Below are 17,668 nucleotides of genomic sequence, written 5' to 3'. Positions count from 1 at the left end.
CAGAACTCTAAAGTCCTACCCATCACCCTACTGGGCGACACACCCTGGCTCGGGAATGGGCAGGTACGCCCCACTCAATTCCTTCAAAGCCACCCCCCCCCTTCTGTAAGAGAGGATCTGGATACTTCTAGGTATTCGTCCACCCCGGACCACACAGCCCAAAGGTTGGAGAAGTCCTGAAGCAGGTTTCATGGCAATCATTTTCCCCGTGCTGCACAGGCCACAAAGGAGCGATTAACCATTCACCCTTTTACATATCCAAGGGTGCTCACCGATATTCTAACCCTCAAATTACCACCCCGCCCGCACTGTTACTGCCATTGTGGCCAACCTAACTCTAACTACGCACCCAGAACACAGAACGGAGTAGGCGGGGGAAAAACTTACCCACAGAACCTCACCGTATCACTCTGTAATGCCAGATCGGTCCAAAATAAGTCTAAGATCACCCATGAGATCAGTATTATGGATGAAGGAACTGATCTGGTATGCATTATGGAGACCAGGTCAGGAGAGGCTAGTGGTCCAGTTTGGTCCCAGCTTCTCCCAGTGGATTACTCTGTGGGTGAAGCTGGTGAGACGACGTGGGCAGGGAGGTAGGGTGTCTGTGGTCTATAAGAATACCATCTCCCTACCAGGATCCCTGTCAGGGAATTGGCCTATACTGAAGGTGTGTACATAAGCCTAAAGACCAAGGATAGACTGGGATGTCTAATGGGCTAGCCATCACCCCACGGCCCAGAGTCCCTAACTTGTGGAGTTGGCATTGAAATTGCCCAGGTTGTTGTTGGTGGGGGGCTTCAATGTTCATTTCGGAACCAGGTTGTCAGGAGCCGCTCAGTTCACAGAGGCTATTACGAATATGGCCTATTCTAAGTGGTCTCTGGAACAATACATGATTCTGGTAACTCGCTCAATTTGGTCTTTTGCTCTGATCAGGGAGGTGTTTCAGGGAGGGTAGAGACTTCTGTCATCTCCCCATTGTCATGGACAGACCACAATCTGGTTAAGGTAGGACTTGCAATCACAACCCAATTCTGCAGGGGTGAAGAACCTATTGGGTTGGTACACCCAAGAAGATTACTGGATCCAATAGGATTTCAAAAAGTCATCAAAGGGTTTAGAGTTGGCTTTGCTAGTGATTCTGTCAATGCTCTGGTGCAAACATGAAATAATGAACTCACTAGAGAAGTAGACACAATTGATCCTAAGTGTCCTAAGCGTCCTCTCTGACCTGCTTCAAAATCAGCCCCATGGTATTTGGAAGAACTACAGGAGCTGAAGTGGCAAGGTGGACAACTAGACTGCAAGTGGAGAAAGACTCCATATGAATCCGACAGATCACAATACAGAGCACATTTGAAGATCCGTGCTCTGGAAGCGTGGGTGGCAAAGAAGTGATTCTTTTCTGCCTGCATTGCTTCCTCAAATATTGCCTCCTACATTGCATCCAGCAGAGTAGTCTAGTGTTGTGAGGGGGCTAGTATCTGCCCCTTCCCACTTGAATTTGAAGTTGGAACCATTAGTCGCTTGCTGTGATGTCTTCATCGTTTTTGTGGATAAAATCCCTCGTACTCAGGCCAAACTGGATTCCATAATTGCTGCAGAGTCTACTGTGGAGGTGTCCAGCAACTCTTCTAATAGGATTAGATTGTATCACTTCCAGTTTGTGATTCTTGAGGATGTGGTCAAACTGCTTCGCACTGTACATCCTACAGCCTGTTATCTTGACCCCTGCCCAAACTAGCTTACTTCATCTGGTAATCATATTATCAGAGAGGGTCTTGTAAATATTATAAATGCTTCTCTGAGGGAGGGCAGGATGCTTCCTAGTTCAAAGAGGTTTTATTATTAGACCTTATTTGAAGAAATCTGACTGGATCCCTCAGTTAGCTAATTACAGACCGTTTCTAATATTTCATGAATGGGTGGTAGCCTCTCAGCTCAAGGCAGTTTCGGAAGATAAAGATTATCTAGACCCATTTCAAACCGGCTTTCAAGTGGGCTATGGGGTAGAGACTGCCTTGGTCAGCCTGATGGATGAACGACTGAGGAAGTGCAACTCTTTTGGATTTCTCAGAAGCTTTCGATACCATCACCCATGGTATCCTTCTGGGTCACCTGAGGGAGGTGGGATTTGGTGGCACTGTTTTATAGTGGTTCTGTTCCTACCTCTCTGGTAGATTCCGGGTGGTGTTGCTTGGAGACTTTTGCTCTACAAAGCAAGAACTAAAGTATGGAGTTCCACAAGACCTCATACAGTCTCAAATGCTCTTTAACTGCTGGCAGAAATCATCAGGAGATTTGGTGTAAGGTGTTATCAATACGCTGTTGACACGCAGATCTATTTCTCCATATCAACCCTATCAGGAAATTGCATACTTCCCTAAATAAGAGCTCCTGGTGGCACAGTGGTAAAACTGCCGCCCTGTAACCAGAAGGTTGCAAGTTCGATCCTGACCAAGGGCTCAAGGTTGACTCAGCCTTCCATCCTTCCGAGGTCGGTAAAATGAGTACCCAGAATGTTGGGGGGCAATATGCTAAATCATTGTAAACCGCTTAGAGAGCTTCCAGCTATAGAGCGGTATATAAATGTAAGTGCTACTGCTATTGCTAAATGCCTGCCTTGAGGCAGTAATGGGCTAGTCTAGGGTGAGGGATAACAAAGCTAGATGAGGGATAACAAACTGAAATTGAATCCAAATAAGACTGAGGTACTGACTGGGGGGGGGGGGCAAGACCCAAGAGATGGTTTGCATCTGTCTGTTCTGAAGGAGGTTACACTCCCCCTGAAAGATCAGGTACATAGCTTGGGAGTGCTCCTGGATCTGAAACACTCTCTGGTTTCTCAGGTTGAGGCAGTGGCCAGGACTGCTTTATCATCAGCTTTGGTGGAAACATCAGCTACACCCACTTCTGGAAGTAACTGACCATAAAACAGTGATGCATATGCTGGTAACCTCCAGGCTTGACTACTGTAATGCACTCTACAAGGGGCTGCATTTGTAAATAGTCTGGAAACTACAATTGGTACAGAATGTTGTGGCCAGACTCGTCTCAGGAGACTACCCAAAGGGACCATTTAACACTGATTTTAAAAGAACTGCACTGGATACCAATATGTTTTCAAGCAAAATACAAAGTGCTATAAAGCCCTTAACAGCTTGAGTCCAGGATACTTAAGAGAGCAACTTCTTTGTCATGAACCCTGTCGCTTATTAAGATAATCTGGAGAGGTCCGGTTACGGTTGCCACTGGCTTGTCTGGTGGCAACTAGGGACTGTTCTTTCTCTGTGGCTGCCCCAGGACTTTGAAATATGCTCCTTGTCAAAATAAGACCATCTCTATCTCCATCTGCTTTTAGAAAGATACACCTGTTTTCTCAGGATTTTAACTGAAATTAATGTTAAAACTGTTTGTTTTTATCCCATAAAATGTTTTAACTACTTTATTCCGAGAAATTGTTTTTTACTGTTTTATATTTGTTGTGTTTTAAATTGTGTGCACCATTTAAAGATACAATATCAGGCTTTATATAAATATGATAAATAAATACATAAATAAATAAGTCTTAAAGGGATAACAGTTTTGCAAACTAACACATTTTAGCAATGTTTGAAAAAATATTGATAGAGACTTGGCATTTACGAAATTATGATCTCACTTTACACTAGTCTTGCTGAAATACAGAAGGTAGTTTTGACTTTCCCTTATACTTAGTGGAAATACAGTCTCATGTTTCTATTCCTTCCAGACTACCTCTATATATACACACAATATGATATTCTATATGTACTATATATGGACCAAGATAAACGCCAGCCAAGGAAAGATGTCACTCTTCATTTTCAAAATAGTAACCTGAGTCATCAACTAAGTAGAACTAAAACTAGATCATCTGATTTCTTTTCTGGTCTGAGATACACATAGCGCAGTGCAGAAAAGCCCAATATTTGAAGCAAGAAGTGCACTGGGTATCAATAATAGCTATCAATAATCAAGTTTTAAACCTACTAGCTTCAGGGAACCCCTTTCACATGGAAATGTATCAAGAAATAGGGATGTGCCCAAACCGGTTCGGAAGCCATGCTGGAGGCCTCCGAACCGGTCCGGATCCGAGCCAGTCCGGCAGCTCGGCACGGAGGGGGTTTGTAGCTTTAAGGGCGGGGGGTAGTACTTACCCCCCCGCCGCTCTTCCCCCTCTGGCGCTGTGGTTTTTGTAAAAGTTTCTGGGGTGGCAGCGTTCCTCCCTGCCGCCCCTGCCCCCGTCGTTAGCCTGCCAGAGCTTAAGTACGTTACATGCATGTGCCCGTTCCGGCGCGCGTGCGCACTCGCCACCGCCACGCACTCACTCCGCGCACTCACTCACACACGTCGACGTGTGACGTATATGGAGTGCGCACGTGGCGGCAACGAATGCGCACGCATGCCGGAACAGGCACATGCGTGTAACGTACTTAAGCTCTGGCAGGCTAACGACGGGGGCAGGGGCGGCAGGGAGGAACGCTGCTACACCAGAAACTTTTACAAAAACCACAGCACCGGGGGGGGGGGAAGTACTACCCCCCCGCCCTTAAAGCTACAACCCCCCCCCCGTGCCAAACCGGACCAGTTCGGAGCCATGCACATCCCTATCAAGAAACTCTACCCCCAGACAATAATGAATCAGCAATCAAACCCCTATATAGGGCATAGGGTTCTTGAAACATTTCTATGGTGCATACTCCACTCACACTTGGTCAGTCTTGTTGGACTACAGCAGCCCAAGTTTGTTAATGCCTATCTGGGGTATATACACCATACCAAGGACGCACATTATCAATAGCAACAGAGGAACTCCATCATATTCTACCAATCGCAAGATCACCATTGTGTACACTGGTAGTTTTCGGCATTTTTAGATCTTGGACAGTTTGAATCCCATCTTTCCAAACAGGGCCTCCTTTACTTAAAAAAAAAAGTAGTCAAAAATATGAAGGTGGCCAGTTACACAACACTGCAATTGAAGACCAATGGTGTGTACTACATATGGCAGTGCCCCCATAAAAGACAGCAACCAAGAGAAGTTTTTTTTTTAATTAGGGCTGCAACATTTAACCAACAGGTTAATCTATTTTAAGACTTTTGATCAACTAAAATTGTTTTTATTCTGGGAATCTGTTTTAATTGTTTTTATTCTGTTTTAGATTTCTTATGTTTTAGATTGTGTGCACCATCTACGGATACACATATTAGGTGGTATATAAATGTGATAGATAGGATAGATAGATGTGTCCTGTTTAACTGGGCAATAGATTTGTTTAAATTGTCTGAAATCAAAGAACTATGGGTAGGAGAAAATCTTTAGTGGTTTCATGAACAAGAATTAGCTGACAACTAATCACAGTGGAACACCACAGTCTATCAGGGGTTGTGTTACAGTATAAGAAACATTATGATTAAGAGAGCTAGCAACCATTAAAAAAACAACCACCCTGAAAATAGCTTCTGGCATAGAAGTCAGAAGATATGGCATAGAAGCATACAACTGAAATGGGCAAAGATGTAGGACTACTGATGATTCATCCGTCCAAAACGCTATCCAAAGCATAAGTTAAGGACCTAACTCAAAATAGCCAATATAACAACAGTCTTGAGAGATAATTACAAAATTGTTCACAAATCTAAGGGCTACCAGAAAAATGCTAGCCCATCCATCCCTCAAACCTACACATCCCAGCACAGACTGAGTTGTAGGCCCGGAAAGCAATGGTCTCAAAGCTGTAATATGTCTTGGCCAACCACGCAGATAGCTAACTACTAGACTTTCTTTTTATAATCGATTACAGAGGTTTTTAGCCATTTTTAACAATGTACCACTCTATCGCAAAGATTCAGCTCAGGCATGACAGATACACAGATAGACACACACAAACTTAAATGTTACAGTTATGAGAGGCTGCTAGACATCATCATCATCATCATAAACTTTGTTAGCCACCCAATAAATTGTTCTGTGGGCTAGTCAATGGCTCAATACAAAGTAATTTACTCATGTGCACCCCATTTGGGAAGTAGATGGGCAGCAGGAGGGCCCATTACTAACAGGGGGACCCAGGGCTCATGCCGTCTATGCCCCACTTTATCCAGCCCTGAGCTTCATGTACCCTCCACAAGAATTTATAGCACCCCCAGGGGTTTGCATACCCCTGGTTGAAAATCCCCTGATTCCCAACAATCAGGGTTGGGAAACCAGTCAATTGACTCATCAGCTGCTCACCAGCGTTCCCTGCAGCAGGGATTCATGTTGACCACAACTACCTACAACCCCAGATGCAATGGCCTCTGTCTGAGGATTATGGGAGTTGATCATCTGGGAATCCCTGGTATAGGGGACACGGATGCTCACAAATTATTTTAGCATTTTCAGATATATTCTCAAATGTCCTTTTTTATAGCGTTATGGTGCCATCTAGTAGCAATGACTCAGTAGGACACAAGTCCCCAGTCCTACACAAGTCAAGGTTACATATGCACACACCTCTCAGTTATGGGCAAACATACACCAACATGCAACTCCTGAGCTTTTGCCCTCTCCACATCTATTATCTAATTTCTTCTGATGGCTTTCTGTTGCAAGAATTTGCCATGTGCCACCCTGAACTCCTTAGACAGAGCGATAAAAATGTAACAGACTGCAGGCATCTTTAAACAGGAACAAGGATACAAAGTTTAGAGAGGAGGCATAAAGCACACAAGCAGGCACTGCAATGGTACAGCTCTAGGATTGCCAGATACCCAGAACACCTTTTTGTTTGTTTTGTTTTGCTATACCTGGTAGGTTCTTTAGCTTTTTATAATTTTCAGTTTTAATTTGTACCTAATAATGATTGTGGTTTTTAATTTGACAACCTTTGTTTAATTTAGTTAATTTTATTACTTTTATTGTATCTTGTGTCTATCTTATTGTTGTGGGCCGCCCCAAACAGTAGTGCACTGGAGGGGCGGGGTATAAATATTTTAAATAAATAAATAAAAACAAACAAACATTTCCAGCCTTGCCAGTTGTGCATGTTTCAAAGGCTGAATTCAAAACATGGACAAACTGTAATCAACAAGTGGATTAATCAAAGGTTTTAATCCAAACTCAAATCTTAAACACCTCGTGAACCATTTCAGAGATATATCCCATTAGTATTTTTACTGTAGCAAGTTAGTACAGTTGTTTTCAAGAGAACTCGAGCATTCTAAAAAGTTAAGACTCGGATGATTATCAGATTTTATCCATATAATATTGCAGATTATGCAGATGAGGAAAGAGATACAACAAAAGCTTTGTCACATTTGCTTCCAAAAGCATGGAAATCGAATTGGCAAGACTTTATTTTTTTTAAAGTTAAGACTCAGTCACCCAAGGGTGAAAGGACCCGGTGCCCACATATTCATGGCGACAGCAACTCTCTTGGCCAAGAGTCGCTCCACTGCTGTTGCTTTCTCATACTTCCCAGTCCACAAATGCATGGTCAGCGACTCGGCAACACCCTCAGGTAATCATTAACCCTGCCCTACCACCCAGACCAACCTGTCACTACCTGGCTTCACTGGTGCATGTGCATGCATGGGGGACTCTGCTAAACTATACAGTTGCCTCTGCTGCCATCACCAGCTCACATGTGGGCTCAAATCAGTGGGCAACATCCAGACTAAATTAGTCATGCCTAAGTTCCACTGAAATTTATGGGACTTAAGCAGGTCACCAAAAGTAGTCATATACTGGAGGGCTGGGATAACACTATATTAAACAAACAAAAGTCATGACAAAGTTGTTTCACTGATTTCAACTGTGCTCATTCATGACTAATGAGACTGGATGTTATCCAATGCCAGTATGCATGCCCATGAACATAGGAAGCTGCCTTATATTGAGTCAGACCATTGACCCATCTAGCTCAATATTGTCTACACTGACCGGCAGCGGCTTCTCCAAGGTTGCAGGCAGAGTCCCTCTCAACCCTATCTGGAGATGCGGGGGGGGGGGGGGGCGGCAGGAGAGACTTGGAACCTTCTGCATACAAGCATGCAGATGCTCGTCCCCAACTGGCCCCATCTCCTAAGGGGAATATCTTACAGTGCTCAGATGCATGCCTGCTGGCTTTTTTGTTGTTGTTTTTTTGGCACTACATTTCAACAGGCTAGTGCTAGTGAAGCAGTTTGTTTGTGGTGACTGGATCACTCCAGTGTCGACTGCCTTTTCCCACCTCAGTTGGACAGTAGCAGAGGCTCAACTAGCCAACTATGCAGTGTGGCTACAGGATGTAGCTGCCTGCTATGTACACACACATGCATTTGCTAACCAAGGCATTGGCAGCTTTTCCAATATCTTCCCCTCTCCAGCCTCAGCTGCTGTCAAACTGGAGAATATTCTCCCCTTTCTCCTCTAATTCACCAAGGAAGTCATACTGTAAAGAGCCCTCAGTGCACACTGCATCCAAGTCTACCTATGCTTCCTCTGCTTCCCAGATTAACTTCTGATATAACCTCCCATTGCTCCTCCGATCTTTATGTTTTGTTTGACTGATCCTTTCCAATCAGGAGGCATGCATTTCATGATACTGGGAAAGAAACTGGGCTGGGGTCAAAGCATTGGTGCATTCTCATAGCAGACATGCTAGATGTTCATTTCATTGTTGGTGGGTTCGCTGTGTGTGACAGACATGATCAGAAATTCAGGGTAGAAATTTTTCCCACATTTTATTTTCCCACAGAAAAAATTCCATTTCTAAGATTTTGTTCCCTGATATCCAGCTCAGCATTGTACATGTGCAGCCGTGCAAGTTCCACAACTATACCTGTGCTATCAGTTAAGCAGGGGAAAGGTGGTTTTTGCCAGTCTCCCCTTTCCTCTGAAGTCCACTGTGTCACCAAAATAGGTCCCTGAGCATCATATGACTCTCAGGGACCTATTTCAGTGGTGCACAGTGGGCACACTGCTGCATATGAGCAAAGTAGTTTAGATGCGCAGCATTGTTGTATAAAATGCATTCATAACAATGAATGACTAACAAAGTAATATTAGGTAAAGTCCAGCAATTTCAAAGTTGTGATTAATGTTTTTCGGATGATTATCCCTAGGAAGTGTGTAAGAGGATGCATATATTTTATTGATTTATTGAGTATTTCAATAAAAAAAATTTCACAGAAAGGTTTCATTTTGTTTCAGTATAACCATTAAAGCACACGAAGTGTCTTTATTGATCACACCCCATCAAATATTTCAGTTCAACTACTTTAAAAAAACCTTTGAGACAGTGTAAAAGAATTAATATGGCCATGTTTTTAACTGTATAAAAATATAACATGTCAAATCAGATCACAATCTATTTAGGGCATCAGATAGAATATATAAATGTAAATAAAGAAAAAGAATATAAATATAAATATAAATATAAATATAAATATATATATATATATATATATAGATAGATATAGATATATATATATATGAATGAGAAAAAGAAAATATATATATAGTTTATGCAAATGAGGGCAAATTATGCATGGGAAAATTTCCCAGTTCAAAATTTTCCAGGAAACCCACATTTCTTGACATGTTCTCCTTTTCAAGCGGTACAGAGATTGTGCAGGTCTTTAAAACAGCTTCAATCTAACAAGTTAAGGGAATAGGTGGTATTATAATTATTTGACTGACTACTCTGTTTATTGAGGGAAGAGATCTTACTTCCCTCCACCCACCCACCCCATTAAAGAAGAGAGGGTGAAAGGAAAATAAATTAAATGATATAGAGCTACCATCCCAACAACATAAATTGAAGGTGGGAAACAAAATCTGATTGGGGAAGGACGTCACTACCTCCCCATGTCCAAGCTCCAAATCTGCTTTATATATTCTCTTTTTCTCCCGGTAGCCCTTCGTGTATGAGCCCCAATTTATATATTATCTTTTTCTCCCAGCAGCCCTTCATGTATCAGCCCCAAATGCAAGAACCTTAAAAATTTTATGGACAATAATTACACTAATAACCAGAGATCACTTCAGCAGATGGGCCAAGAGACAGAAAGACAGATCTTAGGGAGAGGATGACTGGGTTCCATTTGATGTGTAAGCAGAAGTAGCTTCTTCTCAGCTTCTCCCAGTAAACTTAGGATTCCCATTTATTTTCCAGGCAGAGTTTCTAACTATTTAATAACTGCATGTGAAGCAGAATTTCAGCTGGTGAAGCTTTTGCCAGCATAAAGATTTAATGACAAGAAATCCACCTGCTGAATTTCTGGTTTACATTCAGCTATTAAGGCACAGCAACCCCCACTCCCAAAATTGATAAAATCCTATATACTTTTGGATTTGCAGTGTGTTCCTATGCATATTACTCAAAAGTAAAACCCAGTTAAGTGGGCACAGGATGAGGGATGTGCACGAAATGCTTTACTGCACATCTTCTCCACAAGACGACCAGGAGAGCTGGTCTTGTGGTAGCAAGCATGATTTGACCCCCTAGCTAAGCAGGGTCCACCCTGGCTGCATTTGAATGGGAGACCACATGTGAGCACTGTAAGATATTCTCCTCAGGGGATGGAGCCTGTTCAGGGAAGAGCAGAAGGTTTCAAGTTCCCTCTCTGGCTTCTCCAAGCTAGGGCTGAAAGAGATTCCTGCCTGCAACCTTGGAGAAGCTGCTGCCAGTCTGTGTAGACAATACTGAGCTAGATAGACCAACAGTCTGATTCAGTATACAGCAGCTTCCTATGTTCTTGAATTAGAGGCACCAAAATGCTTCATGCACATCCCTACAGAGGATGCAGCCTTAGTTCTACAAACATTACATTGGCTCAAAATTTTACTTATTCAGTACAGTAGCGTGCCACGTTTTGGTGAGGGGAGCTGAAGATATCAGATTTTACCTTAAGGGGGGGCGGGGAGACAACATTTTGTCCTTAGGAACCAGTCCCTGAGGATTGGTTCAAGTTATCATTTAAAATATAAAAGATAGTGGATCAAACATTTTAAAGAGGCAAAGAGGCCAGAAAGCATGTAAAAGGGGTTTTTTTTTAAAAGGGGTTGGAACTCTAATGAGAGAGACCATAGCTATGACGTGTTGTTGAGTGAAGGACTTGAAAGTTCATCAGAGTTCAGAGAAGAGAAAAATGAGAACAGCATGTTGATGCCACAGATGGTATGAAGGAACACTGCTGAATCTCACAGAAATTAAGCCTTGCCTCAATGCCCTCTACCACAGAAGCCATTATCCTCAAGTTAATATGTACCAGTATCCCTAACTGGAGATCTGTTAAGCTGCACACTGAACACTGTACTTGTCAGAGTCTGAGGGGAAAAATTCATTTGACTTGGTTCTGCTAACTTCATTATATCTCCAAGTTACGTTTTAAATAAACAAATGTAAAGGACCAATGAAACTCAAAATTTTGTATTTTTTCTTTGATAGTGCAGAGTTACAGGAGGATGCCTTTTATTGTAACTATTTTTTAAAATCTTTTTAAGGTGGTCCAATGAGAGTGCAATGTTGCATTTTTAAAGCTATGAGCTATCTTTTTGTATCATCAGAAAACAGAAGACTCATTTGGACAAGACTTGTTTTAGTTTAAAGGAGGACAGGCCAAAGAGAGAAAGTGAGTGATTAAATGAGAAAGATGTAGTGCCAGAGGAGCAGAGCAAAAGGGGCCCCAAGTCTGTTGCCTTAAGTTCCACAGAAACCTGGGCTGGCCCTGCTCTCTAATACCTTCAAAGGAAAATATACACTGCAGCTTTGGAAAGAGAGAGAAGAGACTACAAAATAATATTAAAGTTCAAATGGAGAAAAAGACCTATAAAATGGCAGTTCCACTACTTCAAGCAGAAGTATCTTTGCTGGCATTTGCTTAAAGATAACAAGTATAACCAAGAACAGAGAGTATAGTGGAGGAGTCTCAGCCTCGAAATACTGTATATATTTTTAATGTTTAATAGGGTATGAATTGGTTTTATATTTTTAGCTTAAAATTTTAGTTAATTGTGTCTTTTTTACAATCTTGTTTTTAAATTTTGCTGTAAACCGCCTTGGGATGGTTTTAATGAAAGGCGGTACATAAATTTAAAAATAAATAAATAAATAAATAAATTGATATGAAGAAAGCAGCTCTGTTACCAATAACGTCTCAAGTGTTGTGCTGATTGCAACCACTAACAAGATAGCACTAAAGTTGTTAACGGAAGAGCTAGCTGGGGGGAAATGCATGCGACTCAGGAAATGCAGTTTCCCCACAATACAAGGTACTGCCTTGAGGAAAGATGCCAGCATTCCCTGCAACTGAAGTACACCTGCACACATTTGTAGTGGGAGGAAAAATGTCTAAAGCGGGGCATATTCAGTTTGGAGTTCCACCTTTCCTGAAAGCTATTTTAACCATTTCAACTGGAGAGAAAAATTCCTGAGGGTTAGACTCCAGTCCTTTTACTCCAATCCCACAGTTCTGAAATTGAACCCTTCCAGGATATCAATTCCACTATTTGTATGTGATTAACACAAATGAAAAGCTATGTTTAAAGTGTAACTCGTCAACACCATAAAATTAGATGGAGCCAGGGAGGGGAGGAAACAGAGACCTTCCATCCACCTATTATTTGCACATTGCAAAGCCCATCTGAATGAAATAGCTGGGCTCTATGCCACTATGGACCAAGACAGAGCACGGGGTGGGGTGGGGAGGGAGTAAAAATCTCACAAAAGTAATGCTTCCTTTACTTCCTATCTATATGAATGAAGGGAACACACACACGCAAATCCACTCTCTTCAGATCTCCTTTTGTGACACAGAAAGAAGTCTACCCCCCAAGGCTGCTGTGAAACAAAAGCATTATCTAAAAGCAAAATGAAGTTTCAGTTAGACTTATTTCCAAGTTAACATATGGTGGTCCTACACCTACCATATTATTTTGTAACAGCAAAACTGATCACGCAGTACTGTGCAGAAGCCTTATTGAAAAGAATCATTATAGCATTATAGTCCTGCCTCACTGAAAGCGTCAACAAGCATGTTTACAGGGGTGCTCCAGTAGACACAATACACTTGATCTTCCAAAAATCTTTTGTCAAGCCTTCTCATCAAAGACTCCTGAGTAAACTTAGCAACCATGGGATGGGTTCTCTTATGTATGTAAATCTGGCGAAACAATAGAAAGCAGAGAGTTGGAGCAGACAGACAGTTCTTACAACAGAAGTAAGCACTAGGATCCCCTGAGGATCTGTGTTAAAACCAGTATTATATAACTTGTTCATAAATTATCTGGAGTCAGGAGCAAGTAGTGAGGTGGCTATGTTTATGGATGGTGCCAAATTATTCAGGACAGTAAAAACCTGAACTTCAAAGAGCTCCAAAAGGATCTATATGAACTGGGTGAATAGGCAAAAAAATGGCATGAGATTTAACATCAGTAAGTTTAACGTGGTGCACATTGGAATTAAGAATACCACAGGTACAATTATATGGTCTGAACTGATGGAGGCCTGTCTGGGTCAAAGATCTTGGGGTCATGGCGGATAGTTCAGTGTGCCAATTCCAGCCTGCATCAGTGATGAAAGAGGCAAATTCCATGTTAAGAATTATTAGGAAACGGACTGAAAAACTAAACAGACAGGATTGTAATGCCTTTATCTAAGTCTATAGTGCTGCCATATTTGGAGTATTTCAGTTAGAATACTGTGTACAGTTCTAATCATCCCATCTCAAAAAGGGGATCACAGAGCTAAAAAGGTTTAAGAAAAGGATGACAAAACTAATTAGGGGGTTAAAGCACTTTCCCTATGAAAAAAGCATATTTGGGCCTTTTTAGTTTAGAAAAAGACAACCAAGAGAGAAATATTATGGAGTTATGAGACAGGAAGAAAAAATTCTCTCTCCCCCCATCCCAGAATATGGGGTCACCCAATTTAAACTGACTGGCAAAAGATACAGCAAAAGAAAGTTCTTCGCAAAAAACATAATATATAGAATTGGGGGGGGGGGAATTGTCACAAGACAATGTGATGCCACTACCTTAGATGGCTTGTACTGTACTTTAGTATCTTAATACTAAATCCCTAGGAACCTTGTACAGAAGGGCATCTTATAAGTTTGCAAATTAAATAAAAAGCAACAGGAGGAATGAGAACAGATAGGTTCATGGAGGATAAATCAGCAACTAGTGGTAATTATGATTAAAAGGAACCTTCATAATCAGAGGCAGCATATCACTGAATACTCGTTGCTGGCAGTATGGGGGAGGGCTGTGGACTTCATGCCCTGCTTGTGGGCTTCCTGGAGGCATCCAACTAGTCATTGTGGGGAAATAGGATGCCACACAATATGGACTTTTGGTTTGATTTTGCGTGGTTCTTATGTTTTTCATGCCTGCTCAGCTTCAGCCCTCCTGCAGATGTTGGCCTACAACTCCCATAATCCCTGGCTATTGGCCACTATGGCTGGGGATTATGGGAATTGTAGTCCAAAAACAGCTGTAGATTGTGTTTAGTCTTTTGAACCCGCTTTATTAGAAACATATTTCTCTTTCCCTTTTACTCAGGGTATATGGTTTCATGCATCTAATAAGGCAGGCTCGGGTCCACAAAAAATCGTGTCACAATAAATTGCTTAAATTTTTAAGGCGCCACAAGTCGGTTTTGTCAAGACCCCCTAATCTCGTGGAAGAAGAAAAGTGCACCTTACGAAATTTTTAAGGCACCCCCTCCACTTTCCCCTAAAGACAAAATAAGGGCAGTAGTTTACGAGAAACAGGACATTCAAAATAGGGGCTTTCCCCTGGAAAATAGGAACACTTGGAGTGTATGCCGCGTCCCCCGTAAGAGACTTGGCGAAGCGGGGCTTAAGCCCCAGGAATACTAAACAAAGAGGCCGCCGACGCGTCGGGCTGCTGGCCGCCCTCCTCCTCCGGCGGCGGGGCGGCGGCGGCAGCGGCGAGAGCGTGCAGAAAAGGCCTGGGAGCGCTCCTCTGCCTCGACAGCTTCTCAACCTCTAGACTCGAGGGGCCCCGCTCTGTCCATGTTGCACCCCGGTCCGCTCCCTCCTTCCTGCGCGACTTCTCGAGCCCCGAAAAGCAACAAGACGGAGGTGGGGGAGGGGAGAGAGAGAAGAAAGCGCTCGGCAGCGCGTGGGGAGAAGGGAAGCGGTCAATGTGCCTGTCCCTCCACTTTCCTCCGCCTTGATTCCTCGCCAGCGGCTTCTCCTTACCCGTCAGGGGCGACACGCTTCTTGTTAGAGCCGTAATCGTCCCCGAGGTCGAGGCGGTGGCGCTTGGACATGATGGTGATGGTGGCGGCAGCGGCGCGGGAAGGCCGCGGAGAGACAGACCAACTAAAATGGCGGCAGGAAGGAAGCGGCGGCGGCGGCGGCCGCGAGGAACACTTCCCAGCATAGAAGATGAAGGAGGAAAAAGGGTGCAACTCAATCAAGGTTCGGCTAGGAAACCTTTCCCAGAGCGCGGGTGTTCCGGCGCGCCGCCGATGCGTTCCTCCCCTGAATTCTCTTGCTTAGAATAGTAAGAAGCCTGAGGCGCAAGATTTAGTGGAGAAAGCCGGCTCGACACTTCTGCTCTCCCACCCCCCCGCTTTGGGAGACTTTAAATTCTTGTCCTCAGTATCAGACTCAGCTCGGGGTTTATTCGTCGAGCAAATACACACTCCAGTACGTACCCCAATTAGAAAAAATTAAGACACATAAAACATATGGGTCCTATGTTAAAACAGACATTTATCGTGCTATTATGATGAGCTTTCATAGGCTAGATCCCATTTCCTCCTTTTTTCAGATCCAGAACTCACCTTTGATCCCAGTCTAAAATCGCGAGACCCACTTTATTTTGCCACGTCTATCTCATATTACTTTCCCTCTATTTTTCTCTCCTTTCTCCTCACCCCCTTAGTTTTCCCTTTTCTTAAATATGTAAACAAACAAAGGAGTGGGTGACGATGTTGCTCGTGCAACCCACCTCAGGGCAGTACTGATCCAATCTCAGGTCATATCGTACCTGTAGCAGACCAATGGCTCAGAATGATGGATGAAACCTGAAGAACTAGTTGCAGTAAAGGGCATCAGACGGCCCCCAACAGCACTGTTTGTAATTAATGGCCTCAGCATGAAACTCAACTCAAGCCCTTTTGTGGAGCTGCTAATTCTATAGTAAAGGTAAGTGTGCTGTTGAGTGTAATGTATGAAATGGTAACACAAAACATTATGACTGGTATAAAGTCTGGAGAGTACATGTTAAGGTAGAAGTGGCAGTGGCTAAAACAAAAAAGATTAAACTTGTGTTTATTTATTTAGGCTATATACTGCCCCAAACTTGCATCTCTGGGTAGTTTAATGTAAAATATCTGTTTGCAATTAAATTCTGCATACATATTTAAGAGGCCTCAATCAGCTTTAATTAATTGTGACAAAAGCGGCAATCCTATACATGGTCACCTGGTAATACGTCCCCTTTAACTCATTAGGACCTACTTCTAAATAAACATGCATAGGATCTGGTTGCAAACCAGAGAGGTCAGCTTGCAGAGGGAGCCTAAGCAAGTCTGAGAGGTTATTCACACAATCAAAGACTGTTTTAGCTGGGATTGGGACCAGCATGTGCTACCAGTTTTTGCTTGTGTGGAAGCAAGGTAGGAGGAAAATCTGGGTAGATTTTCTTCCTACCTTGCTTCCACACAATCACTTGTACCCAGGTTTTCCTCCTACCTTGCTTCCACACAACCGAAAATTGGGAGCACACACAGCTCTCAAATCCAGATACAACACAGTTTTTGACTGTGTGAATGACTATGTTCAGTTACTTCCAAATAAGTGTGTGCACAGGAACTGAATTCCTGTGCCTCCAAGGAATTCCTTGCCTCCTAGGCAAGCATATAGGATTGTAGTCTAGTCACAAGTAACTTTAGATTAATCAGGCTAGAAATTACAGGCTTGCTTTAATAACAATGTCTTCTCAGTTTCGAGGGCTAAAATACCGAGGGAAAAAAGTTTAATAATTTATTCAAGTAATTATATTTAACACTTACATATCGCATTCAAGGGATGGGCATACAGTATTTCAGTAAACCTTACAATAGTCATGTAAGATAGGATGGTATTATTTTATCATGTGCAATATAATCAGGCCACCTAATGGTGCAGCGGGGAAGCAACCTGCCTAGAGAGCAGGAGGCTGTTGGTTTGAATCCCCGCTGGTGTGTTTCCCAGAATATGGGAAAATTCCTATATTGGGCAGCAGCGATATAGGAAGGTGCTGAAAGGCATCATTTTATACTGCGCAGGAGATGGCAATGGTAAACCCCTCCTGTCTTCTACCAAGAAAACTACATGGCTCTGTGGTTGCCAGGAGTTGACACTGACTCGATGGCACAACCTTTCCTTTTTAAAATATGAGCAGACTGGGAAAATAATGGATTTGCCTAAGGCCACATCATGAGCTTACAGCTCACTCTAAGTACACTTATTTCAATGTAAGTCTCATTAAATGCAGTAAGACTTCCCTCTGTGTAAGCATGCATAGACTCAGATTACACTGGCTAGCAGGCCTGTCAATACCCAAAGCCAAAAATCTGCAAGGCCTCCCTGGCACCACATGAAAGCAACTGTTTCCCCCACTCATCTCTGCACACTGCTGTGCTTTCCCCAGTGCTAATGA

General features: G+C 42.8%; 1 protein-coding gene across 1 annotated transcript in view; it reads right to left on the bottom strand.

The window, feature by feature from the left end:
- Positions 1–15,401, bottom strand: part of DHX15 (DEAH-box helicase 15) — an 80,634-nt gene extending 65,233 nt beyond the window's left edge. Inside the window, exon 1 of the mRNA XM_053252656.1 lies at positions 15,217–15,401. Coding sequence (XP_053108631.1) covers positions 15,217–15,287 — 71 coding nt within the window. The 5' untranslated portion in view covers positions 15,288–15,401. The remainder of the gene's footprint in view (positions 1–15,216) is intronic.
- Between the last annotated feature and the right edge of the window lie 2,267 nt (positions 15,402–17,668).

The sequence above is a fragment of the Hemicordylus capensis genome, chromosome 5 (genome assembly GCF_027244095.1).
Source record: "Hemicordylus capensis ecotype Gifberg chromosome 5, rHemCap1.1.pri, whole genome shotgun sequence".
NCBI lineage: Eukaryota > Metazoa > Chordata > Lepidosauria > Squamata > Cordylidae > Hemicordylus > Hemicordylus capensis.
Note: the sequence above shows the minus strand (reverse complement) of the source record. Positions and strands in the feature narration are given on the sequence as shown.